The following is a 27701-nucleotide window of genomic DNA, read 5'->3' on the forward strand; positions in this document are numbered from 1 at the left end:
CGATCACTTTAAGAACCTTTGCAGAGACCGGAAGTAGTACTGTCACATTTTGAGTATTTCTTCGAGGTACAGTGTTTAGAGAAGCAGTATTTCTGATATAACACTTATTAGGGCTTCATAGTCTAATATTTTAGTGCATTTTCACACTAACTCCGTCGAAACGATGGCCCACTACGAAGAAGTGACTGTGCGCGGATATGATGAATTCTGTCACGCCATATCTGAGAGAAAAGGAAAGGATATTTTTGCGTATTTCTCTGGTAATAAAGACGCCCAAGGAAAGAGCTGGTGTCCAGACTGTGTGAAAGGTAACTTCATATATTGTCTATCCCGTAAAATAGTCAATAGACTTGATTGAATTATAGGGTAACGTAACCGTATTTAACAAACTTTTAATTGTTCTGGTAGTGAGTTATTAGTAAACTGCTTTGCTTTTAATGATCTGTATTTATTTCACAGTCGGTACATTGTCATTCAGTCATTTTAAACAGTTTCCCTCCTTCTATTTCAGCGGAGCCAGTTGTAAGAGGACAACTGACTCATCTTCCTGATGGCTCTGTCTTCATCTACTGTCAAGTTGGAGAAAGGCCTTAGTCAGTATTTTATTCTGCTTTAAATTATGGCAAACTGTGCTGTCACAAAACAAGAGAACACACCATATAATTAAAACTTAAATTATACATATATCTGTTTAGTACTGCATTTAATCATCTGCTCTATAAAATATGATAAATAATAGCTATCAGAGGCAATCAGAGCCTACCGTAATGTTGTTAACATATTTCAGCCAAAACTCAAATTAATTGGATGTAACATGATTTTGAAGCAGTATGAAATGGAAAGACAATTCTTTATTGTATATTTGTGAAGCCACTAACACGTATCAAATATGTATACTTGATAAATTACTTAAAAATATATTATGTGATCATCAAAATTGACATTGTTCAACCAACCGTTTTTATCAGCTAATAGTTTCAAAATTGCATCATAAAGTTGGATTTTGTTTCACATTTACATTCAAGGCAAACTATCGAGCCAGTTACAGGGAGCACAGTTAAAATATTGCTATTGTTGCTATTTCTAGACAGCCAGAAAGATTGTGATGCATATCAATAATCAATAATCTACAAGACAAAGGAATGGTAGCCAAGCAGAAATCGTTAATAGTCAAGACAGAAGTATTTCTTTCAGAGAAACTTCTTTATCTTTTCAAAGACTTTGGTTTTGTGATATTTACACCTATACAGTAATAATCTGTATCACATTTTGTTTGTAAAAGACAAAAAGGGATTTTTGTACAATTTGAATAGCAAGCTGTATGACATAAATTAGAGCACCACATAATGCTTATTTCATAGATTTCATCATTTTAATCCCGCTAAAATGTCACATTTTTGCAAATACATATTGGAAAGCTAAAAAATCAACCTCATACTTTTCAAGTCTGCTTTTTTGTATGTGGTACTGGTGAATTATACCAGCTAATAATGTATTTTTCATGCTTCAGTTGGAAGGATTCAAATAATGACTTCAAGAAGACACTGAAGTTGAGTGGAGTCCCCACTCTGCTGCGATATGGCACAGTAAGATTCATTTGCTTGACTATTTCATTGACATGCATTAGACAAAAAATAATTGTACTATAAATGTAGAAAAAATCATAGAAATTAGATACTGTAGACCAGTTAACATTCATTCTTATAAAATGGTGCATATAAAAAATGCATACATTTTTACTATTCCTGTAATTCGAGTGGACTACGGAGTAAATGTACCTGTAATACAGAAATGTTTAAAAGCCACCCCCTGTTATCGTGTTTCAGCCTCAGAAGTTGGTGGAGGAAGAATGCTTCAAGTCAGAACTGGTGAGGATGATGTTCACTGAGGACTGAGGGACCTGCGCTGATCAGTCATCATTTCTTCACTGTTTAACAGCACATTTTTACCACCATTCAATTCCAGCATTATCCTTCTGTAATGTGACGCTATCAGCAACTGTGTAAGTTTACAAGCAAAATAACAAGCATCCTCCATAAGACACAGCTATTCAATTAATTATATAAAGGAACATCTGCAAATAAAAACATGTGGAATGGATGTAACTCATATTAATTATTCTCGTGCTGCTTTATGTGCAATCACTTCATTGTAATTTAAACTTGATACATTTCTTCAAATGCTGTTAATCTAACACACTATTTGATCATTAAATATATTTTCTTTATTGTGACCATTTGTATGTGAATTATTTTGTTGCCTTGAAGTATAACTCAAATAAAGTAAGACTTGATGTTGAACATTTGTAGTAAAATGTTATTTGTAATGTGTTGTATGACGACCTTGATGAAGCCCACAAGCTTAAATGTCTCACAATGACGTTTTTATTGGATCATTTCCATTCTGGGGGATGGAAAAGGTTCTTATTTATACAAGTGTTTTACTCCATTTTAAGATCACGTTCCTTCTCCACGCATTCACCTTGTAAGTAGGTGAAGATGTGCCAGAAAGCTCCACTCTACTTTAACATGTGTTGCAGCTCGTGTAGTTTCGTCGTGTGAACACTAGGTGGCGGCATATCCGAAAGAATGGAATGCCCCAGATTTATCCTTTGGAAATTAGCAGAATTTCATGTATAGTTTTCTAATAAATTATTAAATAAACAAATCCTCAAGCATTTAACAAAGTATAACGTCATTTTGAGTTGAAACCTAGAATCCGTCTGCTTTTCATTTGAAATTTAAACAAGTTTGAGGATATAAAACATGTAAACTCAGACATTCAAATAATGTAGGTGTATTGTATGTTCTTAACTCGTCAAATATCCACAGAATATAGTGACAAAGTATCATCTGTGTAGCTGTAATAACCAGATGTCATGGTTAAAGTGTATGCTTTAGGGGGGGAAAGAGCGCAACCGCTGTTGCAGTCAGGGAGATTTAAGCGGAGCGCATTCCTGCACAGCGCTCACACCGGAGGACGAGCCGCGGTGAAACATAGACCGCAACGCCTCACAGGAGCTGGGAGCTCACCTAAAAACCTCAAAAAGGAGGTGGAGGAAGTGCTGGGTGTCGCCTGAACATAGCGGTTACATGAACAGCAGCCTCGGCTGAGGGTTACATTGTGTGTTAAAGGACTGTACGCCGCGATGTCGGAGTTTCTGGTGAGTCTACTCGGGGAGCGGCTCGTCAACAGCGAGAAAGCCGAGTTGGACGTGCAGGCGCTGGGCGCCAAGCTATCCCTGGTCGGGCTCTTCTTCGGATGCAGCCTGAACGCCCCGTGCAAGCAGTTCAACGGCAGCCTGTGCGAGTTTTACAGCAGGTTCAAAAAGGCGTCTGAACACAAGGACAAATTGGAAATCGTCTTCATCTCATCTGATCAGGACCAGAAACACTGGCAAGACTTTTTGCAGGAGATGCCATGGCCTGCGTTACCTTTCAAAGACAGACACAAAAAGGTAAGATGGGCTTTGGTGATGAAGAGGGAAACTGCCAAATCAGTGCTTATTCCCTAAAGAGGTTTTTACTGTGTTTAGTGGGCTGGAAATCAGTGGAAAACACCCTGTAGGCCATGTCTGCTTCTTCTGTCAGTGCACAGGTGTACATGGTTTAATTTGGGTCATTAAATTGGTTTCATTACCTTTTTTTTCAAATCAGATTCCCTTAAATCTGACTTTAATCAACTGGACTTCTGCCATTTTAAAATATCTTGTAATCTATTTACCAAGTAAATCTAATTATTGAACACACACACGTATTATACAGAAAATCAAATTGAATAAAGCCATGGGTTTAAAAAAAAAAACCCACAGCCAATGAAAGAAATGTTTATTTAAATAATATTTCACCCTTTTGATAATGATACCTACAGCTAGTATAGGAACTATTTTCCTTACTTTTTCTGACTTAATTGTATCAAGATAATCTAATTGTGGCAGACCCAGACATTCCTAACTTATTAACAGGAGAGGAAACTGAAAGAAAGACGTAATTTCCTTTTGTCTCTCCACTGACTAACATTTCTGTCAAAGGAATGGTTTTTATTCCACATGATATATCAGATAAGCATCTCGGAGGACTGTTTTTTGCATTTATCATATGATATGTTGCTGCATGTGTAGTCTGCCCAGTGAAGGCCTTTTTATTTTTGCCATCATCTTCTCTTATAGCCTTTCCTGATGGTGTCAACAATGCACTGCTTGGAGGGTCTTTAGTTCAGAATCTTTGATTTATTGCACTTATTATGTATTTTGTATTTGTCTTATTTTTGTAAATCATGAGGCAGCTTGGATTCATTATTCTATGATATTTATCTAGAACATTTAGTTGAAATGGACAAAGCAAATAGATATATTTTTATTCTAGGATGTTACTACTTTATTAAACGGCATCATTTATCTCCTTTTTATACATTTGACTTATTTAATATCTAAAGTTTTAATATATAAGATGAATCTTGCCAGTTTCTTTTGTTCATAGCAAAACTGGCAACAAAATAATAAAAATAGTAACTTACTATTGTTTATGAATAAATAAATACATATGGTAGATATGTCCTTTTACTAGTAAGTAAGAGGTATTAGCAGCTGCATAAACATGAAGCAAAGTCCTTTCAAACGACAGAAAGGAGTTCAGTGTTGCATACAGTGCGTATGTGCTGCAGGATGTCTGTGGGCCATCCCAGCATTCTGTGTACAGCACAGGTCTTTCTCTTTTACTAAAGCTAAATGCAGATGATGAGGTATAAGCAAACACAGTGGTCAGCTGTATTTGCATCGTATCAGTCATGCATGACGGTGAATGCTGATGTTTGTTTGCAAAGTAAAATGGATTGCTATGGATTTGAAATTGTCAAAAAAAAATGGTTAAGAGGATTTTGACCCCTTGGTTTTTAAGATAAGGCCTGAATATACTTTAAAGAGGAGAACATATACAAAAGAAAATTGTCAATTGCAAAAGAAAATATGTTAACCTTGTCCTATGAAATGTGTATATAAAAACATGGTGGCCTAAAATGTTTAGTAGCCCGCATGTTGTCTGTATATTTGCAGAAAGAATGCATCTTTTCCATTCTTGCCACGTTTAGCCAATTCAACCCTAACTGCTCTTTGTGTAGGGGGAGACACGATTCGGACTGCATCATTGTCTTGTAAATTCTTTCAGATTGCCAATGATGATTTCTATTACACCTCATAATGAAGTCCAGGCGTGAATAAGGCTCAGAGATAACAGGGGGGGGAGGGGGGGGTTGTCTTGTTGTTGTGTGGGGCGGAGCACATCCATGGCCACAGTGCAGCGTTATTGTGTGTCCAACTGTTTGTGGAGAATATCTGGAGCCTCAACATAACCATTGTGCGTGCTCTTTTCTTGGTGGTCTATCCGCCGTCTCGGCCTCATGAGAATAGAACAACACGGTTGTGTATCTGTGTTTTGCAGAGGCCTGCAGTTTTGGTTGAGTTTGGGCTTCATCCAACCTTTCGGCCTATTCTCTCTGTCTCTCTGTCTCTCTGTCTCTTCCTCTCTCTCTGTCTCTCTCTCTGTCTCTGTCCTCTGTCTCTCTGTCTCTCTGTCTCTCTGTCTCTCTGTCTCTGTCTCTCTGTCTCTGTCTCTCTGTCGCTGTGTCTCTCTCTCTCTCTCTCTCTCTCTCTCCACATCCATTATAACACGGCAGTGGAAATGAATCTTTCAGTCACCAGCTTTAGTACAGTAACACTATTTTAAAAATGTGAGGTGTGCAGAGCGTGTCATTACTCTTCATCATCCACTTGCTGATTTATGCATTTCGGCATTTCAATTGTATTAGAATGGTACAGATATGTATGCTGGAATCTGTGCATTAATTTATACTGGAGACTTTGTCCTGTCCAAGGTTTGGTGTTTTAACTCCGGTTGTAGAGCTGCAATGATAAGTCGATCAGCAGAAAATTAATTGACAGCTATTTTAATAATCGATTTATACGTTTCAGTCATTTTTCTGGCAAAATTGCCAAATGTATATTTGTTCCAGCTTCTCAGATGTGAAGATGTGATGCTTCTCTTTGTCGTATATGATAGTAAACGTAATATATTTGGGTGATTTTTAGACCAAACAATGAATCGACTAATCAAAAAATCTGAAAATAATTGTTAGTTGCAGCTCTAATTAATTTTCGGGTTATTATAAAATATGTCCAAGTGCGAGATTCCTTTTTCTGCAAATGAGGAAGCGTGAAGTCAGCTGGTGATACAATTGCACAACATAAAGTCTCTTATTTGGCTCTGAGCAACAGAGGAAGATAGCCCGCTGAAGACACCTTGCGTGTGTGAATGTGAGTGTTGCAGTAACTGAAGAGGATCTACTGTATGTGGTTTAGTGATGTTGACCCAGTGCACGGCTGTGTTGATGTTGTTGGTCAGCAGAGACTAAGTGGCCCTCTCACCTCCCCTCGGACTCTATTTGACTTGAACTCATCCCCTGAAGGATGCAATTTCTTTTCAGTCGAGTCTTTCAGAGCCTCACCGCCCACCTAAAGAGTCTCTGACCCCCCCACACACCCATCTGCTCCCCCCTCCTCTGCCCTCTACTGACTTGGCTATATAGCTCTCACTAGAGGCTGTCCTCTTTTCTTATTACTCAGGCATTATCAAAGCCTTCCCGTTTCAGGAAATGTTTGTTATTTAATCAAGAATGGATACTATTCTTGATTTTAAATGCAGAGAGGAGGGAAAGGCTGGTGGTGTGAACTTTAAAGTTGAGGCCAATCTTTATTTAATCTTTCCTTGAGGTGAATGCTGCCATGTAGTTCTCTGGTGGTTTTGTAACCGAAATAAAAAAGACTGAAAAGTGTAATTGCCATTTAAATCTAGGTGCCAATGGATTTAATGTTGTTATTTCCTCATGTCAATGTCTGACTGACATATTTTGTTTCTATTGAGGTTACGCTTGGGTCAGTTAAAGTCTGCATAATTGAGTGGAAATTTGATAAAGCCAGGCAGTCCAAGAGGTCACAACGCTGTTTCTGAACAGCATGCATGATCTCTACTAGTGTTTGTCTTGGGGAAGCCCCGAATAGCACGTTCTCAGTGAGCGGACGTCTGCTTGTTGTCCGGGGTCGGCCAGCTGTCTGGCTGCTGGCACTGCCTTACATGGACTTGTGCGGCAGGAGTGAGAGGAGAGATCCATGTAAATCAATTAAAGCCTTAGCCAACGCGATGTTAAAACCTAACTTGACCAAAGGAGGGCAAACAAGCTGAGATCCTGCCAGAGTTGCTCCTGCAGGAGTGTGAGTGGGGGAGGATCACATGAGAGAAAGGCCTCTTGTTCAAGTCCTCCTGGTCAGCGCTTCTGCTCCGTGGTCTGCCCCCAGGGGCAGGACGCACGCTCCCTCGGCTCACAGCCAGGGGCTACGGGTGCAAGGGGCTTCAGAGAGGGGCTAAGCACGCCTTTCATCAATATGTCACTGATCTGCTGAAAACTGCAGTGAAGCCCATGATGGCTCCTTGCACTGTGACACTAGAAATGGCTTGAAAGGGCCCCAAACTGTTTTATCTGCAGGTGGTAATTTCCTCTTCTTGATCTGTCAGTGTTGCATTTGGTTTTTGTGGGCCTGTATCGTTAGATGTTTTTCCTCTTTAGTTGTGTTCGCTCGCGCAGTGTGAGCTAATACAGTCAACAGCATGTGACATTTTTGAGGCTTCAGTGATGTGGAACATCTGTATTTGAGAGCTTAAAAGTTAATTGTAGGATTGAGAGGATGTATTCGTCACCAGTTTCTGCTCAGCATGCCTGTGATCCAGCTCATGGGGGAAAAAAAACTTGGTGGATGGAATCAGCGGGATATCAAAGTGAGGTCCTTAAAAGTTGCTCTAATTCTAAGACATATAATGGATCATCCTAAAAATATGCAGAATGCATGAGATCCAGTTGGACTGGGAAGGTTAACTAAGGATGTATGTGGAGGGAGAGTCACTCAATGCAGCAGCTCTACATTGCACACCAACATACAGTAGATGGAAGAAACAGAAGGTGGTCTAACGTGGTCTACTCCGAAGCTGTGAACCGGAAATAGTGGCACTCTCTTTTAGATTCCTAACTCTGATCAAAGTGCAGAGGCTTTAGTAAGTAGCCTAATAAGAAGTTGGCTCTGGGACTAAGTGGAAAATAAGATAATCCTTACTTCAAGGCATTTGACCCTGGCAGATTAGATGACTCATGAAACTCTAAAAGGACACTTAGCCTTAAGTTTCATGATGTTTAATTACTTTTAAAGATTATTCATAACCCCCGAAAAAACGTATACATTATTCCTAATACACGCAAACGTTTAGAATTTTGTCTTTACAATTTAATAACATGAACACCGATCGTTGATATCTTTCTTTTTCTAATTGATAAACTAAACTGTGACACAGGGGTTTTTCTGGTTAATGCACGTTGTGGTGGTAAGTGGAAACAATAAGGGCCTTTTTACTTCCCCCAACATGGCTCAGGTCAACAATACTTAGGGGCCTGCCTTAGATTTAGTCAAAGGAAGCTGTGTGTTGTTGACATAATACCTGTAAGTAGATAGTAATTTTGTTTAAATGACATATTATTACTTTTTTTATTATACAGGAAAAGGTACAGGAAGTGCTTCAGACATTCATCAGGCATTATCTTTAGTTAGGATATGCATCTCTGCATTCTGCGCTTCAGGTTGTGTGGGTTTGTTAATAGCTGACTGGATATTTGCAATGATGAACCTCGGACAACATATTCATATCCATATCCACTGTAAATGTACCATGGCTTTAGTTCTACTACTATTTATACATTCCATGGGCTTTGTGTTACGCTTACTTTTTAGGATTCGGTAAGCTGACTTTGCAGAATCTGTTACCTTGACTCTGGCTTGAAGTGTGCACGCCTGTGTGCAGTGCTGTAGTTTAATGTGACTCCATTGTCCTGCGGCTGTGAGGCCTTGTTGCTGTGCGCCATGTTTGACAAGAGCCTATGTAAAGAATGTGGGCAGACACCTGCTCCACTGAAGCCGTTCAGGGCCAGAGGGCATGGAAACTGTGTGTTTGTGAGGGCTCAGGATACTTGGCAATGCCAACTGTTACATCTCACACCACCAAGCTTGTGTTACTGTCTCCTTTCACTGCCCATTGTGTCCTCTTTACTGGGAGATCTGTAATATTATGAGAGGTGACAATGGAGATCACATCAGAGGTGAAGTTCGGAGGCTTAAGTTACCCAAGTGAGAGTTTAGGGAACAGTCGCGCTGTATGTCTCGTAAAAACCCATTCCCTGTTGCAACCCTATCTGTTTTACTTCCGTTATCTACCCGTTGTAAGACAACACACAATAGCTGTAAGGCTTCAACCTCTGTCTGCGGTCCACGAACCCCCGAAACGATACTCTGGGATTGGTTTTTCCCCCTTTTGTCCCCGTGTTCTCCAGCTGGACTGCTCCTGGACCCTGTATGGTTTTCAGTCAGGACTTTCCGAAGAGGAGTGACTTTAAAGATAATAGACATGGGGCTAATGTGTTCACCGCAGTGTCTGCAGCGGCTCTCGATGAGAACAACAGATGATTCATCCGCTTGCGCACATTACCCCAAAACCAGCCCAATTGTCACATATTTGCCAGTCAAGTCATTCAATCCAGTGCAGCAAAAAAGTTCAGCATGCGATCACTCGATATTAATTTGGGATTCTGCTGATGACAGGAAAGCAGTTTATACCAAGCTTCTTTCCATGGAAATAAGCAGATGGTTGTTATTTCAAATCATAAATCCACCATCATCTGCTATGCTGTTTCTTTTCTTTTTTTAAAACGCTACTGCCTGCCGGTTCCGGGAGGTTTTTTCTGAGCTGAGAACACTTCATGGACGGGTTGCTGTGCCTGGACCCTCCCCCACTCAATCCTCCGGTCTCTAATTGCCCCACACCGCAGCTCAGCAGCCCCTTTCCAACATAATAACAGCATAGCCGCCCCAGGGGCATCCTGCCATCCAGGGCTGTCTGTCGTCTTCCTTTTGTTATCTATCCTAGATTGAATGTTGGCTCTTTTGTGTTTGCCCGGTTTCCCCATCATCAGCACCATTGATCATATTTCTTAAGCTAAATGAAAGATCCACAATGATGGCTGCATGCTTTGGACTGTCTACACTCACTGTAAATGTTCATCTTTATCTCTGACACTCAATGAAACCTATCTCCTTCAGGATATCTGCTCCATCAGTGAGTGGCAGTGTTGATTTGATGTAAATTTATTCATAGTATGACAATTTCTGGCGTGACAAGTTTCCCCTTGGACGATAACCCCTTTCGCTTCCATGTTACCACCACCCCGCTTCCAGGATGGAAGCACCGTTGTGTATATGCAAGCAGTAAACCCCCCTTCACTATGGTGTTTTCATTCAAGTGTAAGTGCTCCTGCAGCTCCGGCTCCTGCCTGAAAAGAAGCTTGCCGTACAAAGAGACCCAGTGTCTCAGCGTGTAGCATGGCACGCTGGCACCAGCCCCGCTGCCTTGCCTACAGTTGAGCTGTTGCATGCGGCGAAGGGATTTTTTTTATCTTGCAACTGACAAGCATACAGTCTGACAAAGTTTGCCAAAAATATTTTGTCACAGATCCTCCGTTTTTGTACTGTGCTTGATTACAGTTAACTTGTATACATTGCTGATACACAACCATTAACCCAGGGGGTACATCTGCAGTTGTGGAAAGAAAATAAGAGACATATCCACATGCTGTATTTGTGTTTTTGAAAGAAAATGAGCATCCAGTTTGTATTACAAATTGGTGCGATGAAAGTAATGACAGTTGAAATAGTTAGCTGAGAGTAATGGATGAAAAGTTGAAATGGCTCAAAGTAATGGGTACATTACAGTACAACCTGTACAACCTGACCAAACCTAAACAGTTGAACTCGATTCAAGTGTATGAAAACATTATTGTAACTTGGCGGGTGGTCTTTAAGGGGTACTTGATAGGCATGTGGTGGTATGTCAGAGTAAAAATGTTGGAAACCACTGATGTACATTAACTGCTGTGCTGTGATGTGAGGTCAGGGACCGCGTGCGTACGTGCGAGTGAAGACTGAGAGGAGAAACGGTCGTCACTCCCTCAGGCTCAGAGAGTATGTGGATGGAGAACAGGCTCCACTCTGCTCTTGTGAGCAGTCTTATTTATTGTCTGCCACTGTAATCACATCATGGGATTTTAATATTCTGCATCGATTTGTGAGACAACTGATTTTTTTTCCATACCTAAACATTTATCATGATGTACTGTATTAGGATGACCATCATCTGGCCATATCTTAAACTTACAATAAGCAGGACTGCAGAAAAAAAGAAAGTTGTAAATAGCATGAATGGATGTTGTAAAGCTATAATATCTTCCGTATCAGACTATAGTGGTCAAGGACGCATATAAGCATATTTCACAAAATGCTGAGCTATTCCTTTTTTAATCAAGTAATGACAGTAAGACTGGATAGTATTTTCAAAATGCAACGTGTCAGTGACATCCTATGAAAACCTTTCAGCATGCACTCGCACACCCGGCAACCCCAAACCTTCAGCTACACACAGACTGAAGATGTTCCCTGAGAACCATAGGAAACTGAACAATATTAAAATCCAGAACTAGCACTTTAACTAGCACCTAGGCTTTTTGACAGCTGGAAGAAACTTGCACTCCCAGTCTCCACTGGGAGATCGGGCATATGTCCTTGTTTATGTAAATGAAAAAGAATATTGGGGTAATGTTTCCATGTTGCTGATTTTACGTAATTCAGATTAGTTGGTGCTAACTGTTGGTTGAGCCTCACTTTGCTCCTGGGCAGATTCCAGTGAGCTGTTAATCTCATACAGGATAATGAGCCAGCTGAGGATATAACGTGTCTAAAAGGTCACAGACTGCTTCCGAGCAGAGACTTTTCCATAATATCGATTCAGCTCTTTCAGACAGTTTTCATGGCGTAGCATGGTCGCAAGTTAAGAGTTTTAACAGTCGCTGAAAAAAACAAGATTTCTAAGTAAGCATCTTCAAAAGTACTTTTGTCGGAGCTCAGCAACTCAACGAGACTCGAGAGTTAGGTAGCTAATTTAAATGCTGTCCTTGCTAAGTTTGCATGTTGCGTTTAAGTAAAAGCGGGGGAAATGGAGGGGGGGTCGGTGTCTGGCTGAAGCAGATCTCATGGCCTGTAGTTTGCTCATTATTTTTTGGAATAACCAGAGAGTCCCTTGGAAGCATTTCCAGGTGCACCGGTCCCAAGCTCTTCCAGGAGATTTCACACAAACATCTTGAATTTGGATCATTTAATGTATTTTCTGTTTTGGATTATTAACCTAAATATCCAAAAGCGTCTGCAGCCAGGTTCACTGAGTTTACAGAGTCTGTGCTATTTGACACCACTGCAACAACACGCTCCCCACATAATTGCACATTATATCTACTTGGACGAATGGATTTGTTGATATTCCCAGTTGGTATCCACCATGCCGTGTGTTTGCACACCCAAGTCACATGACTCTTTAGAATACATTTGTGAGCTATTACTCAAGGTCACTTGGTGGGCAAGCTAATCTGGAAAACACATAATGGTGCTGCAGTGTTGCCAATGAATTGATTAATTCTGTTGTATTATCAGTAACATTACATTGACAATATGAAACCATGGGCTTATTTTTCAGCTTGCTGCAAAATATTTACAGGCACTGAAAGCCTGTGGCGAAGTACAACAATAATATGTGTAGACTTACCTGCTTATGCCAGTTACTGTATGTAATATTTAATGATTTGGGGGTTGGTAATTTTTCTATTTGTAGATTATTTTATTTTATAATATTACAGCATCTTTTTTATTATTCTGAAGACATAAATTGTTTGTTTCTGTTTTGTTTTAAAATGAGGCCATTCTGGAGTAACATTAGTGCAGTCTCACATCCTCATCTCAGTGACTACAATAGAATCTTTTTTGGATGCTGCTTCTGGACGATCGTAAATTTCCTAATTAAAAACATTCTGACACTGACCTTTCCGGCGTGCATGACGTGAACGTCTCTCACTGTTGTCATGCAAGTATTGTTAGAATACTTAAAACCTGCATTAAATTGATGACATTATCAATTAATTAAAAAATAAAATTTGGGAGCAGTGCAAAAAGCTGTAAACAAAACATAATATGTTTTGGTCTCCACCAATTCCTCTGAGAAATATCTGGTTATTTAGCGGCTAAATGCTCCACTATGTTCCCCAGCTGATCACTTTCTCTGTGTGCCACTTGGTGCTGTGGGGCTATTGTCAGTTTTTAGATTTTCCAACAACACGTATGAGAGCCGTGGGAGTGAACCAACACGGTTACATTAAAACATTTTGTACGCTTTCAAGTAGAACTGACGAGGAACTGTAGAGTTGGGTGCAGGTTTGTCACTTCAAGTGGCCCCCTTCACATTACACGCTGTCATTTGATCCATTTTTTGTATAGAAATATTAATTAGGGACTAAGTATTCATATTATACTTTGAGGCTGCGTTATAACATCTACTCCTGGACAAAACCAGCCTTTTTTACAGTAGTGGTACAGAATATAGGGGATGTTGAACTCCGGCTTGTTTGTTCACTTCAGCTGCAGAAAGTAAAGTAAACAAGCACAGAACATGACCCTTCTGCTGAGAAACACATGGAGTCTGTATAATATACCAGAGCAACTGATGGAGGTATTGGCAATGTTATTGGCTGTAACAGGGGGGCAAAAATCTGGCGAAGACTCAATGAAAGGCTAGGTAACACTAACCATGACAGGAAGAAATGGTGTCATGTGAGGCGCTGATAATCTGAGTGAGAGGGATTCTCTTTGAACATCTTCTGAGTAGACAAGTAGCCTTGGATGTTATGCTAGAAGTGGGCCTGGCGTGATTTCTGTCTTCTGAGGCTTGCCTTTCCGCACATTTCTTCAGCTGTCGCATCCAATTTTGAAATCATCTACGCTATGTCTTTTTTCAAAAAAAAAAAAAAACCAGCGCATGCATTCCACACATCTTCCAGCTCATGTAGTTGCACTGAGGAATGCGTTCGACAGAAAAGCCTCACACAAATCATCAGACACTTTTTTTAGTGGTTGAGAGAGTGGACCCCCTGCTGAGGCTGCAGCGTGGCTTAGCTCTGCTTCTGTGTTGGGGGCTAATCGCTGTTTTGATTAGTCTTTTTTTACACAATCTGTTTGCACGGAGCACCGATCCCACGGCCACGTTGAATGAAAGGGTTTATCAGCTTAAGCCTGTTGTAAGGAGCACGAGAGGTCTCATCTTTTCACTGTGGAACGAGAGCGGCCCTCGGACACAAGTGTCCAGGCAATTAGAGACGCCGGGGCCTCAAAGAGAGATTACTGGCACACAGAGTTGTGGCCGGCGTCTTTCTTATCCCGCACATTGTCCACTCGCTGTTGAGACACATGTTGATTGGCGCTTTTTCTTCCTCAAAGGGCAGTGGAGGAGGAGATTGAAGTCACAGGGCTCATATCTGGGGAAGATTATTTGGATGCAACGTCAAATTACAAATGCGTCCTAATGTAGTAGCAGTCTCCACATGTTTTTCAGCACATAATCGTGTATGCATTTGCTGTTGTAATGTGAATAATATATTCTAATGTGAATATTTTCTTATAAATTTGGTGCGACTTCCATCGCGCCTGTTTATTGTTTTTGTTGGCTTATCGTATAGAAACACAACATCAAGGTAGAACTGTAAAGCAGTTTGCATGCTAGTTAGCGATGTAGAGGAGTGTAACCAGTCTCACTGAGCCTCAGGGTGCCAGGACCCCCAGCCTAAATGCTCTGCCCACCCAAATGAAACACGGTCAAGTATCCATAATGATTTAAGGTCCATGTTCAGGGAATTCACATATTCGCCCCTGTTGCAGCCAGATTGGGTTCATGTATGCTAAGAGTGGCACACCATTGCAACACCGGTGCAAATGTTGATCACGCCCATGGATCACGAGCCAAAACGACCTCCAGATCCTGATAATATCTGGTCTGGTGTGTTTTCATAACACCCCAGACCTCCATAATTGCAGGAATTTGATTAAGCTTCAGATATTGACTTAATCTGTGCTTTTAATGCAGTGACCTACTTTGCCTAATGGTATTACTAGTAAGCCTGATAGTCATATTAGTAACTGTCGTTACCTGGGGTTAGGCGATATGAATACTGTGAGACAACTAGATATATCTTGGTGCCTCTCCCTTTTAAACTGTTGTATTGGACCTTATGGTTTCATATCTATGGCGATGACTGCATGGCTGAAATAAATATCTTAATTTGTGAGGTATTTGAATTTCTGGACAAGCCAAAGTGGATACTCCCATCTGGTTATTTTAGTGATATTTATTCTCCCTCTTCTAGGTTGAGCTTTAACAAAAGCAACGTACATCTTAAAAAATGTTGCATAAAGATTATGATTTCACAGATGCAGCAATATGTATATTGACCTCAGCATTTGCTGTCATTCAACAACCTCACTGAAGTAAAATTACAATGTAGCCCAGTGTACCGTGTAGTTTACACCCACATATGTCACTTTTTAAGATTTGAATAATAAAAATCAAATTCCGTTGCAATTACTTTCGCCTGGCACCTGGAGTGATTGTGACTTACAATTTCATTACTTCCATTCGTATAGAAAAAGTTCTCTATCCGAAATATTGTTATCAAGTCAAAACGATTACATTTTCTAGTCATCTCGGATGTGAACAGGACTTGAGGCTTACAGGTTTTAATGGTTTCTTCCTCTGAAGGAAATGAACTAGCGAGCTTTAAAGTGAGACCCTTCCTGCTGGTGTGACTCGTAGCCTGTGAGGTGTTAAATTAAGTCCGGAGACGTGCAGTGTAGGGAGTGGGTAAAACGCAGACAAAATACTTAACCCTCCCTCTGCTCCACAGCTCTCCCCGTATGTCACTCGCCACCTGCTCATTTGACAGAGCTGCTGGTTTTGGAAGCAGCAGGTGTGCTCTTTAAGTCCAATGGTAGCAGGTTCCGCTCTGACAACCCCGGCCTCTGTGTTGTGGCTTTTTCTAAAGGTGAAATATAGACTATACTGGGATCATTAAGTGTCTTTAGTGTAGCCGCATCAATAGCCAAGTGTTTGTGTGCACACAATCCCCCCCATAGAAGCTAACAGTGCTGACGAACTGAAACGGAAAGGCAAGCCAGATGAAGGTTTCATGTCAGGAATGTCTGTGTCTTTCTGCCAAGTCCTATACCTTTTTCCCATTTTCCCTTTTCATCTATGATATAATTACAGTGTGCAGCGAGAGCCGGAGGTATGTACTATGTTTTTAGAGACCGAAAGGGAGGAAATATAACTAAATAACAACCGTTGCGAATGAAAATCTGACTGTAGGTTTGTCTGGTATGAATGAAACCAGGCTCAAAGAGAAAGGTGAGACCCCAACCAGAAGGCACAGTTTTCGTCTGTGCTTCTTTTGTCAAGAGTGCAAAGAGAAGCCCTTTGTAGCTGAAAGCCCGACATGTGGAATCGTTTCTCTCCTGTCCGTGGAGTTCTTCTGCGTGGCCGAACCCCTTGAGAAACAAAGGCTTCAACATCACTTCATCGCTTCCCCCTCAACGCTTTGTTGCTCCAGGTGTCCGCTGTCTGAGCAGTCGAGATGAACTGCAGATAGAAACCTTGTGTGAAGAAGCGTTTTTAAAAAGAGAGGAAAAATAATAGCCAGAAGCCTCCGTTGGACTTTGGGAGTGAGTGTGAGGAATCCTCTTAACTTTGCTGTGGTGAGAGAAAAAGATCTGGGTGGAGATATGTTCATAATGTATACTGTAATTTCATTCTCTAATTACTGGCATCACAGCATAATCACAAAATATGAAAGCGCCATTTTACATCATCGTGCTATTGGCTGGTATTGGTAGTCTTTGCTAAGCTACAGCTATTCCCACAAGGCAGAGATGAAAGATTTGACACTTTAAAGTACAGCACAATGTATAATGCTTTGAGAATAAAGGTGGGACTGACTGTACATTATCTAGGCCTCCTTTAGGCTAACATGTTCTTCCTTTATCCATTCTCAGAAAGTGAAAGCAGAGCCAAGATAAATACCTGGCGCGGCCTCAAAGCTCTGAATATTTCCGCGGAAAGCAGAGCAGTTTGTGTAGGTTTGTGGATAGAGATAACAGATTGCATGTCTTTTGTGGCCAGTTAGTTGCCAGTTTGGGGAGAAATGGGTGTACCACACACTGTTCTGGAATATTAGGTAATACTATTCAAGTGTGACCACTTTGAACTTTCATCTGCTGGTATCAGAGTAATGATGTGAATCTTGACCAAATATAATAAGAGTTTAGATTAGACAATATATTAAGAGTAAAGTGCATCTGTGCAGTAAAACACACTAGTTTCTGTAGGGGTGACCTACAGTGTTGGTCTGGTTTTTCCTCCTCCTCCGTTTAGCTTCCCTTCCGTTGTGAGACCCTTGAGTTATGTTGGCTTTGAAAGCCTAACCTGCTGTCCTACAATCACCTCTTCATTGATGATTGATGATTTACGTTATCGGCCACAGGATATCAGAATAAACGGGAAGAGTCAGTCAACCCTGCAACCTTTTTTTTCCCCCTTTTTTGCTGAAAAACGGCGATGAAAAGAAGGAAATGGTACATATTCAATGATCTGCATCATCTTTTGATCTTCAATTTGCAGCCATTACTTGCGATAATATTCCTTGTAGAATTCCTCAGATTTCTAAGCTTTTGATGCTCGTTCAGACTCTGCTTTGATATCAGCCTGCTGTGATTTATGAATGTAACTTCTGATTTTCTGCAGCATTTCTGCCATACAATAAGTAACACTGCTGGAGCTCATTATACAAATGCCCAGATAACACTTCTTTGTCTGAATGATGGAAATATGTTCCAGTCACAGTCTGTTTATATACTGAAGATGCCAGAGGGAAATATGCTGGTGTTTTTTGGGTTTTAGTGATGCAGTCCACAGTTTGTACGGTTTGTGTACTTGGCACTAAGTTAACAGATTGGGAGACGAGAAACAAGAGCGAGGCTCCAACCACAATCCTGCGCCTGCTTTGTGTTTGCCAGTGGTGAAGTGTGAGCAGCTGTACGATGATGCCAGCATGAGGACTGAAATAATTACAGCAGTATGCTAGCTTAGTCAACACTGTTCAACTGCAGCTGTTTCCTTTTGCCGTTGAAAGAATTTCAAAGGATGTAATGTAGCTTCAAGAATTTCTTCTTTTTTTTTTTTTTAAGCAAGTGGAGCCATAACTACCTAGCAGGGATTTTCAGGACTGGGGTGTCGTTTTGAAAGTAAATACACTTAAAGTTTAATGGTCAGTCTGTGACACGGAGTGGGAGCTGACACTTAAGTGTGGACAGGACCGCTCCGAAGATTTATTATCCACCCGATGGGCTTGGACACACACTTGTGCGCTCACACCATTTCGCTATGTTGTTTTTTTATAGACTCCACCCTCGCTGCACTGTCTTCTTCCCACCGACACAAAAGAGAGCAGGATGAGCAAACTGGGTCAGGTTCCTTTTTATTTATGACATGTATTCTTTCCTCTCTTCAGAGGTCTATTTAGATATTTATTTATTGGATATTTAGAAAAAGAATTCTATGAGGTTTCAGAGGTGAGAAAAGCTCCCAAAGCAGCTTTAAAAAACAACAACTTTGTGTCAGAGTATTAAAAACAAGCATCTGCTTTATCAGGACTGTATGGGTGTAGTTTGATCGATAATGGCCCGGCAACATAAGCAAACAACCCCACGTCTGTTTTCACATTTTCATTCAAATCTGTGAATGGAAGTATGTAACGCCCCCTTTTTCCACCTGAGCTCAGCCCACTTCAAACCAATCAGAAGAGCTAAAAAAAGAAGAAATCTTTGTCAGAAAAGTGTGCGCTCATGTACCCTCTCGTTCGTAGTACTAAGCTGGTTGTGTAATATGTTTTCAGGGCCTTTTTTATTGTCTAATAACAACAGAATTTGGTTTGTCATTTGTCACAAATGTGTAGTGCTTTTAATGCGTGCACATATTCATCGTTCATGGCTCCAGCTCAAGGTCTTTTTTTATAATTGCATTTACAGACATGGTGGGTTTTGCCTCTCAGCAACATCCTCCTGCCCAGCCATTTCCCAGATGAGCAGCACTCTGTCATCTCCGCCTGCCAAACGCAGCCGCTGAAAAATGGAAACACTCCAACCGGCAATGGCTTTGGTCAAAATTATGCTAAACGGGCAGTTCACTCACATGCTGCATTTCTCCCATGATGTGTATATGTTTTTTTATGCTCAACACATTTTGTGGATTGCCCATCTTCTTAAATGTTTCCGTGCACAGACGCGAACATTAAAGTCATTCCAGTGGTTATCAGCGAGGGGTGTGCGTTCTTGTGCAGACCTGTATCTCAGTTTCCTGTTTTTTCATCAGGAAGGCCAGAGTTTCAAGTTTAGTTTCCAGAGTGTGTGCCACTCTTCCTGCACACTTTCTCAGGCTCTAACAATAGTCCCCTCGCCGCCAGCCCCTCTTAATCCTCTTTACCCCCCCACCACACCCCTTCCCTCGTCCTCTAAACTTTTCCTCTCTCCAACTTCTCAGCTCCCCCCATAAGCCAGGCACCCCGCTGTGTTGTCAACATCAACCAATCGTACTGAGATCTGCCGCAAATGTAAATGTTTGGAAAAACATGCAAAGCAGCTTATATGGTAGTTTAATACTTGGAAAATCTTGAATCGTTAACCTGAACAATAGTGAATGCTGAATTATAGATAGAAGATAGATTTCCAAGCTGCATGCCGGAGTGCGGATGCCATTTTTGCTCCCATTATTATTTAATTTGTACACCTTGATGGCAGCTGGCACATTCGACAGCTGATCAAGACTCTCCCAGTGTTTGTTGTTGTTGTTTTTGTATGTTTTTTTTATGTCTCCCAGCAGCAAGATGGCCATTACTGTAGGCCCCACTTCAGGAAGCAGTGTGTTTGTCATGCATTGTTTATCATCTGCTTTGATATCGCTCTCTGTGGTCTCTGTCGAGATTCCTTATTGAACAGAGAGCCAAAGGATAGCTGAGAGGAAGATGTATTTTGTCACCGTTCTTCTTTGTTGCTTTTGTGCAGTCCATTCTTTTTGTCCTAAAAATCGATGCAGGTTTCTTTTCTGTACAGCATGTATCAGTGTTTGCATGGCTCAACAGAGATACTCTTATGTGGACATTTATCGACGGGAAGCTCTTAAGGTTAAGCATCTTTAGTATAGTTGAAGCTTCTTATGATCTTTTATTTTCCCTTCCAAATGAGCAGATCTCTCCTCCAGTTGTAACTCTCCCCTCTTGTATTGCTAGAGAGGTTGTTTCAGCTTGATTAAAAATGTAATTATTCACCCATTTATCCCTTTATGCATCAAACAGCCTTTTTTTCTTCAATGGAATGGCAAGTGATGGATGGTAATTGTAGATCAAGGCCGGGCATGGTGGGGGGGTCGGGGATGCTGGCGCTCGGTCTCAAGCTTTGGTGGCTGGCTGCCCCTGAACCGCAGATGTACTGCTGGTGGTGGGAACTAAAAGCGGTGCTGCTTGTGAAGTCAACCCCTGCTCGCAGCGGCTGTGGCGGTTTGCCCCGTGCCAACCGTACAAGGGCTGCTCTTTTCACTCCAGCCCTCACAGAGTGATTCCTGCCCTCTGCCCCGGGCCGCAACAAGCCTCGTAGTCACTCGAGTCGAGTGAAGGCGAGCGCTGCAGGAGGGCCTGAAAGGCAGTGACACTCCAGCAATCCACTTCAAACAAACAATTAGAGCATGCTGATACATGGGGTTAATAGGCTTTTATGAGTATACTTAAAGGCAGCCTTGCTGTTGACATGGTTTTAATTATTAGCGGGGTTTAGGGTGCGGCGAGTGAAATCAATTTAGCTTTTTCAGGTGACTCATCAGAAGTAGTTTCTGTCTGTGGATATGTGTGTGTTTTGGATATAGTGGAATGTGAACCCCCTTCTTCCTGAGTACTGGAGCGGAGCCTCATCAGCTCCCAAATGCTGCTCAATATATGCAAAGCCGTCTCTTCACAGGGCTTGTTAACCATCAATACTACACTCCTGCTCCAGAGATTTATTTCAATATGGGCCATTACCGTTGATAAAGTCCCCGCTCAGCCCACTCCCTTTGTGACTTCAGGATCCTTTTTTTTAGAAGAGCTATGTTTTCCAGCTGCAAAGATGGATAACTTCACAATTCTCTTTACGACCAAACAATACAGAGTTTACAATCAGTTCATTACTTGCTGTGGGGGATAGAGATGACGTGATGTTAAACATTAAACCACAGTGTTGCACAAGAGCGGCTGGAATGTCTCATTTCATCATTCAGCAGAAGCAAAAACTTGACCGTGTTTGCGAAAGAGCACAAGCAGTAATGAAATGCACATTAGTCCTTGACATCTTCATAACTGTGCGTGCGTCTGTCCGTGTAAGGAGGAATCTGAACTGCAAAATAATCATCTTTACAAAATCTATAGAATTTAGTGTCCATGTTTGCTGATTCTAGAGAGCTATAATATAACCTCTGCAGCCAGTTAGCCAGAGCTGCACCAATGGAACCTATATATATTTAAATATCATTAGTACAATGAAAGAGATCTTTGACCAAGATGTCTACTTTTATTTTTCACTCCTCTAAGGCTCGGCTCTGTGCTGCTCATCACGGCCTAATGGAACACAACGCTGCAGCAATTAGGCCGCTGTTTTCATGTCTAATGGAATTAATCAAATAGCACACATTTCTAGAAGTTAGGTTTTCCCAGAGAAAACAGAGGAAGGAGACACGGACGCTTTTGCTGTGTGGATTGCTTTTATGTTATTCCAATTAGGAAAAAAAGCTGTGGTTTTAAACTGATCGATGTCTGCAGCACATATTTTCTTTTCTACTGTCCAGTGGTTGTGCGAAGAGGTTAATGTTGGACACAACAATATGCAAACAGAGCGGCAGGTTTAAAGGTTAAGATATCTATAAAAATAAGCATTTTGTCCCCATAACGTCACGTGAACTGTCCACTCCAAGTCAAAGGGATATACACTGTAGCTCTCGAGGATGGATGTAGCAGTAGGGACAGGATGCTCTCGTAATGGTTAAACTCTGTGATTGCAATTTGACTGACACAGGAAATCATCTTCAGGCTGCAGATCTCTGTTGCTAAGGGACCAGGCTGGTGGGCTCCTAATGGCTGAGTGGACCCTGAGCAATCTTGGGCAATTACTTCACCTAATCATTAAAATCTGAAGCAGGGTAGGGTGCTGCGCTGTGAATTCATTCCAGGGTTGAAGCACGAGATGAGCTGTAGTTGTAGGGACATGAAGAACAATTGAAAGAGGGTGACAGACGCGGAGTCATTACGAGCCAAGTGTTCATGTTTGGAAGAGCAATTAGCGATTATTGGATTTCTGTAGACCGTTATGGAATGGACTGTGGAAGGAGATCAATTATTAAAGCATCATTGCATCATGTCCCTTTTGTCTTCATATTCAACTGTAATTCCATGTAGGCCTGAGTGGGTTTTGTTATTTGTTGTGTGATGTATAAAAATTGCTGACTGAATCTCCTTGGGGAAACAGTGAGGCAATTCATTTTGCGAGCTCATTAAAAAAAAAGGGAAAATGGCAGCATTGTCAGGTCGGTAATTTCACAGGACAGAAATGCGTTGGAGGTAAAGGGAAAGTGTCCCATACAAAAGCCCAATCTGGGCTGAACCAGTCCAGGCAGGTCAATTTGCTGCTCACTTGGCTGGACCACCCAGACTGATCTGGTGGGCTACACAAGTGAACATTGTATTCCTCTGGGGAAAAGATCATGTAGCAGAACTGCTTCCCAGATTCACTTCTGGCCAGAGACAAAAGGATTAATCGACAAAAAGCCGAACACAGTGTCAAGCAACATAATTGCCTCTCATGTCAAATGATTGTGACTGTTAATTATAAAGTAAGATAATGGATACATCTCCACAACTACTGCGGATATTCTTGGTCTCCAGATGAAGACTCCTAATGAGTTTAGTGGTCAGCTGCTCTTTTGTCTCGCACCACTGTCAGGTCAAAGTTCCCCTTCACAACACTTTGGTACATTAAAGGGTGATGCCGCTCGATTTCTTTCGGTTCTACCATGTCCTTTTTAAACTTAACTTTATTCCCTGCTTTAGTGTTACTACTTGTAAACATAGCAAATCATTAGGTTTGTTTGTGCCACCAAACGCGGGTAATTTGTGAAATGTCTAACATTTGAGTTTCTTATGGGCTACTACTAGGCCTTTTTTTTTTAAAGAGTTTTATTCTCATCGATTTCTCTGATAGAGGAAAATTATTTTTAAAAGAATGTAATGGTAACTTGGTAAATACATTGGTTACATGATGGTGTAGTTCAGGTATGTCTTTACAGTTATTACAGTAAACATAATGTGATCCTAATATAATCCTACTCCATAATGTCAGGACCTTGAGGCCATTTCCTTTTCGTATCTTGTTCTAGTCACCCAAGGAGAGTCGGAGTGAATTCAAACTGTTTTAAAGTGGACGGTTATGGTATGGGGGTAAATGAAATGGCAGGATGTGTTTCGGGTCCATAAATTTCAGGGTGAGCAGGAGTGACATGCAGCAGCAAAGAGCAGGCTGTGCGGTCCCCTGTGCGGTAGGTTATCTGCCAGAATTTTCTAAATGTTATTTGAGCGAAATTGTTTCTAGCTCGGTCATTGCAGTCCGTCATGTGAAGCGGCTACAGCCAAGATCTTGACCAGTCGTTCTGCTGTCTCAACAAACTTGAGTGAAGACCTAAACAGAGCGTGCAGCAGACTCCCATATGGGCTCCCTATTTGTAAGAGCACGGGCCTGCTGTTTATATCTCAAAGCTCAGATATCGTCATACTTTTCATTTTGTTCTTTTAGACTGTTAAGTTCTCCAGCTGGATACAAATGGAAGATGTGAAGTCGGAGCCATAATTGAGTGCTATGCCGCAGAGTTAGCTCTGAGTAAAACAGAATTGATTTCACACATGATGCCTGTTAATTATCATGCAGCTCATTGTCTGCACTCACTGAGACATGCTCCGTCCGATACGAGCAAACCCACATTCAGCCCTCAGATTTAGCTTTGTGCTGAGGAATACCACCACTTACAAACAGTGCGCTCTGTAGGCCACCACATATACTATGTGTTTGGCAGACCACAGTTTCCTGGTTGGTATTTGGCAGCAATCGGCGCAAAACATGAGCTACATCGGTTTTGATGCAAAGCCCTAAAGCCCAGTGACAACAAAATGACTGCAGGCAAAGATGGACTATATTTAGTTCAACCCAGATGTGTGAGGTAGAGCTAAACCTGTAATTAGAGATTGAGAGTGATGTTACAGGTTACACCTCTAGATATCGCCCAGGGCTACATAAAGACCCTAAGCCTTCAAAAGCAGCTTCACTGTGGCAATCTCTCCACTTGGCCATTGTGCGACTGTAACGCTGCCGCCACGCCGCCATGTTCCACCACCCCAAGGCACAATGCGCACTGGTCATCTGTGTGTACGGATGTCGGTTTCGCTTGTGTCTGGCAGGATGTGTGTATATTCTAGGAAGCTACTTCGTCCGGTTTCTGCTCGTATGCATTACACAGAGTGCCACTCACAGGCCGGAGGGAGCAGGCAGAAATCTGTAGGTTCGCTCAATCCTGTTAATGTGGAACAGCATTTAATTAGATCCGCTCTACATCGAGCAGCTGCATCTGTGTCTGCAAAGTAACGACACTCTGCATGTCGCTAACCACAAACGTTAATGCGCCGTCCACTTTGAATTAAGCTTTTTAAAAATGGGCTCAGTGGCTGTGAGTGCATAGAAGAACATTTAAGGACAACTTTGTTTGCAGTGTGATGATCTCCTTTCAGATTAAATCTTAACATCTCTTAACAAGTGATTGAAAATGTATATATTAGGGCTGCAGTGACTATTGCCATTTGTAGATTCTTCTGTTAATTATACTTTGGATCATTCAATAAATTCCTAAAGCCCAAGATTATGCTTTCAAAGTGCAACCTGCTGATTATTTTCTCTTTTAACTCCATTAGTATTTTCTATAAAACATTAGAAAATAGAGAAAAAAGGTCCATCATTACTACCTCAAACCCAAGGTGACGTCTCAAAATGTTTCTTTTTTTGTTCAATCAAAGAGTAGCTGGAACCATCAGATGTTCTGTTTGAGAAATAACCTAAACAACAAACGATTATCAGAATAGCTGCTTGATTTTCTGATCGATTGACTAACTGTTTGAATACAGTCATCTGAGATGAAGAAAAGAGGCCTAGTATGAAAAAGATGTAAAAATTGCTGGAGTTGGATAATCCATCATATCAAACATTGAGGTTTTCTTGGTTTAGTCAGGGTTTCCCCGTTGTATTGTGATTCCACTTTGCCCCAGTTGACTGTTTTCACATCGGTACATGCAACACAACTGCACTCCGCCAGCTGCCATTCACATCACACCCACAGGAAGAAATGGAAATGTTTCCTCCAAAAAAACACATTTCCAGTGTATAAAGCATTATCTAGTTATTTCAAAAATATCAAAAGTTAACATTTAAAAGTGTATTAAAAAAAATTATTGCGATTTTCTTGACGGTGATTGACCAAAATTGATAGTTGAAGTCTTACTTCACAGGTCAGATGTCACTGAGATCTGACTGATTTGTAAATGTCAAAGGGTGGCTCCTTGCTGTGGAATATATTTCTCTGTTGAAGGAGGGAAAATGTTCAGTTGAGGTGTTAACAGACATGATACATTTGAGGCACATCTATTTTCAGTCTCTGTTGTTTTCCCTCCATGTCATTGTTGACTGTCTCCGTGTTAGCGCCCTAAAAGGAGAGGAACCTTGCATCATGGCCAAGGAAAATAGAGCTGGTTTGGATGATGTATTTTCTTTGTGGTGTTTTTGAGAGAAAACTGTGTCACTGACAAATGACGCTGGAGAGCAGAATAGGCATCACAATCCAATTTTCCACAGAGCGAAGAATAGAACAGACATAAGTACACATTGTCCAGCCCTCCTCACTCATTCCCTGCCTCTCTAGTCTGCTCAATGCATACCATTACAGTCCTTCATTTGAAAATAAAGGTGGAGAGAAGGGAGGAATTTAGGACTAGAAAGGTGATGAGAGGACTGAGAGATAAAAACCAGGCTGATTTCTATCTTGGTCGAGCTCCAGGCGTAGGCAGCAGCAGGCTTCTCCTCCCCAGCAACCAGGAGAAAAGGGATGAAGGCTGTAATGTGGCAGCACGGATTGATTCTCGTCATAATCTGTTCCTATCAGTTCTGGCACAGCGTGGAGTTTTGCACAGAAGCTTTTGACGCTTTTCAAAAAGACAGCCTGCCACTTTTCATGCCATTATGCCATGCAACCACATCCTTAAAGCCACATTGTCTCGTTATTTCCGAAACTACCTTTTTGCTGTTTGAGCTGATATGTAGTCTTGCAGTTTGGTCCCAGTCAGATGTTGTTTCTCTGTACCCCAGGGAGGGCTTTTACTCTTGCTAGTAGGTATGTGGAAAGATTGTAGAGTAACTGAACAGATTTGCAAAACATCTAAATTAGATTTAAATGTATAAACCACATATTGAGTCAGCTGTAACACCTCAACACCGCATGTTGCGATTCACAGTGCATGAAGTGGTTAACAAGCGAAGTCTAAAAAAGTTTAGATTTTACCTCTAAACATAATGTTTTTGTATATGTTCCCTGACAAAAGAAATGCAATAAACTAAGATCAGCCTCCCTGTTCTCATGTATCCAATACTTTTAGCTAACTGTAGTTTAGCTAGCTAGTTAGCTAAAGGATTAGATAGACGGTTGACGATGGCTAAGATAGGCTAATAGACAAATGTTTAAAATCGATACTTAAAAGTAATAAATAAATGTTTGAAATAGATTGATAAAGGTAATTGTAGCTAAAGCTCTAATTGTTAGTTAAAAGTAATGGATACATGTAAATAGCTAAAAGTATTGGATAAACGGTTGAGGTAAGCTAAAATAAGCTTATAGGTAAATGGTTCAAATAGATAGTTAAAGGTAATCAATACATGGTCCAGCTTCTGCCTACTTAATGGTACTAGAACTAATGTTGACCAAAACAACAACGGTTCATTTATATTAAAAATACCACAACAATATCCATTTTTTAATAATATAAAATTACCCAATTTGAAATGTATTCAATTGAACACATTTGGACAATGACAGTTGGTGTCAATGAAGGGGTGATCATCTGTAAGTGGCAATGGGGGTACATCAGACAAAAAAGGTTGGGTTCCACTGGACAAAACCATTATTAATTCATCGTAAAAAGTCATTTAGTCGTAAAAATAATTGAGGTTGCAGCACAAATTGGATGCTATTTCTCTTTTGTCCCTTACACACACACACACACACACACACACACACACACACACACACACACACACACACACACACACACACACACACACACACACATATTATTTTCCGTATTCAGACTTAACGGGTCTGTTGATGCAGGAGCTGCAGCCATACACGCATGCAGGAAGGCAGGCTGGGTAGGAGTGTTGTGCACTGGTGCTAATTGCTCCGATGAGATGGTGGTAACCAGGAGGGCGGAGAGGGTGCTCTGCAAGAGTGGTCCTGCTTAGAACAGCAGCGCCTTTT

At 41.1% G+C, this 27701-nt stretch overlaps 2 protein-coding genes across 2 annotated transcripts in view; both read left to right on the forward strand.

The window, feature by feature from the left end:
* Positions 1-29: 29 nt before the first annotated feature.
* Positions 30-2300, forward strand: txndc17 (thioredoxin domain containing 17). Its single transcript, XM_029446386.1, has 4 exons — positions 30-308; positions 512-593; positions 1511-1586; positions 1827-2300. The coding sequence occupies exons 1-4, from the start codon at positions 164-166 to the stop codon at positions 1893-1895; spliced, it is 372 nt and encodes a 123-aa protein (XP_029302246.1). The 5' UTR covers positions 30-163; the 3' UTR covers positions 1896-2300.
* A 645-nt stretch (positions 2301-2945) lies between these two features.
* nxn (nucleoredoxin) overlaps positions 2946-27701 on the forward strand; it is a 56853-nt gene continuing 32097 nt past the window's right edge. The window contains exon 1 of the mRNA XM_029446608.1: positions 2946-3457. Coding sequence (XP_029302468.1) covers positions 3149-3457 — 309 coding nt within the window. The 5' untranslated portion in view covers positions 2946-3148. The remainder of the gene's footprint in view (positions 3458-27701) is intronic.

This window comes from Cottoperca gobio, chromosome 13 (assembly GCF_900634415.1).
Source record: "Cottoperca gobio chromosome 13, fCotGob3.1, whole genome shotgun sequence".
Taxonomy (NCBI): domain Eukaryota; kingdom Metazoa; phylum Chordata; class Actinopteri; order Perciformes; family Bovichtidae; genus Cottoperca; species Cottoperca gobio.

Excerpts from the sequence above, each read along its gene's own strand:
- txndc17 (XM_029446386.1), top strand. The coding sequence starts at position 164 with ATGGCCCACTACGAAGAAGTGACTGTGCGCGGATATGATGAATTCTGT. Across the intron at positions 594-1,510 it reads CAAGTTGGAGAAAGGCCTTA|TTGGAAGGATTCAAATAATG; the intron begins GTCAGTATTTTA and ends TTCATGCTTCAG. Across the intron at positions 1,587-1,826 it reads CTCTGCTGCGATATGGCACA|CCTCAGAAGTTGGTGGAGGA; the intron begins GTAAGATTCATT and ends ATCGTGTTTCAG.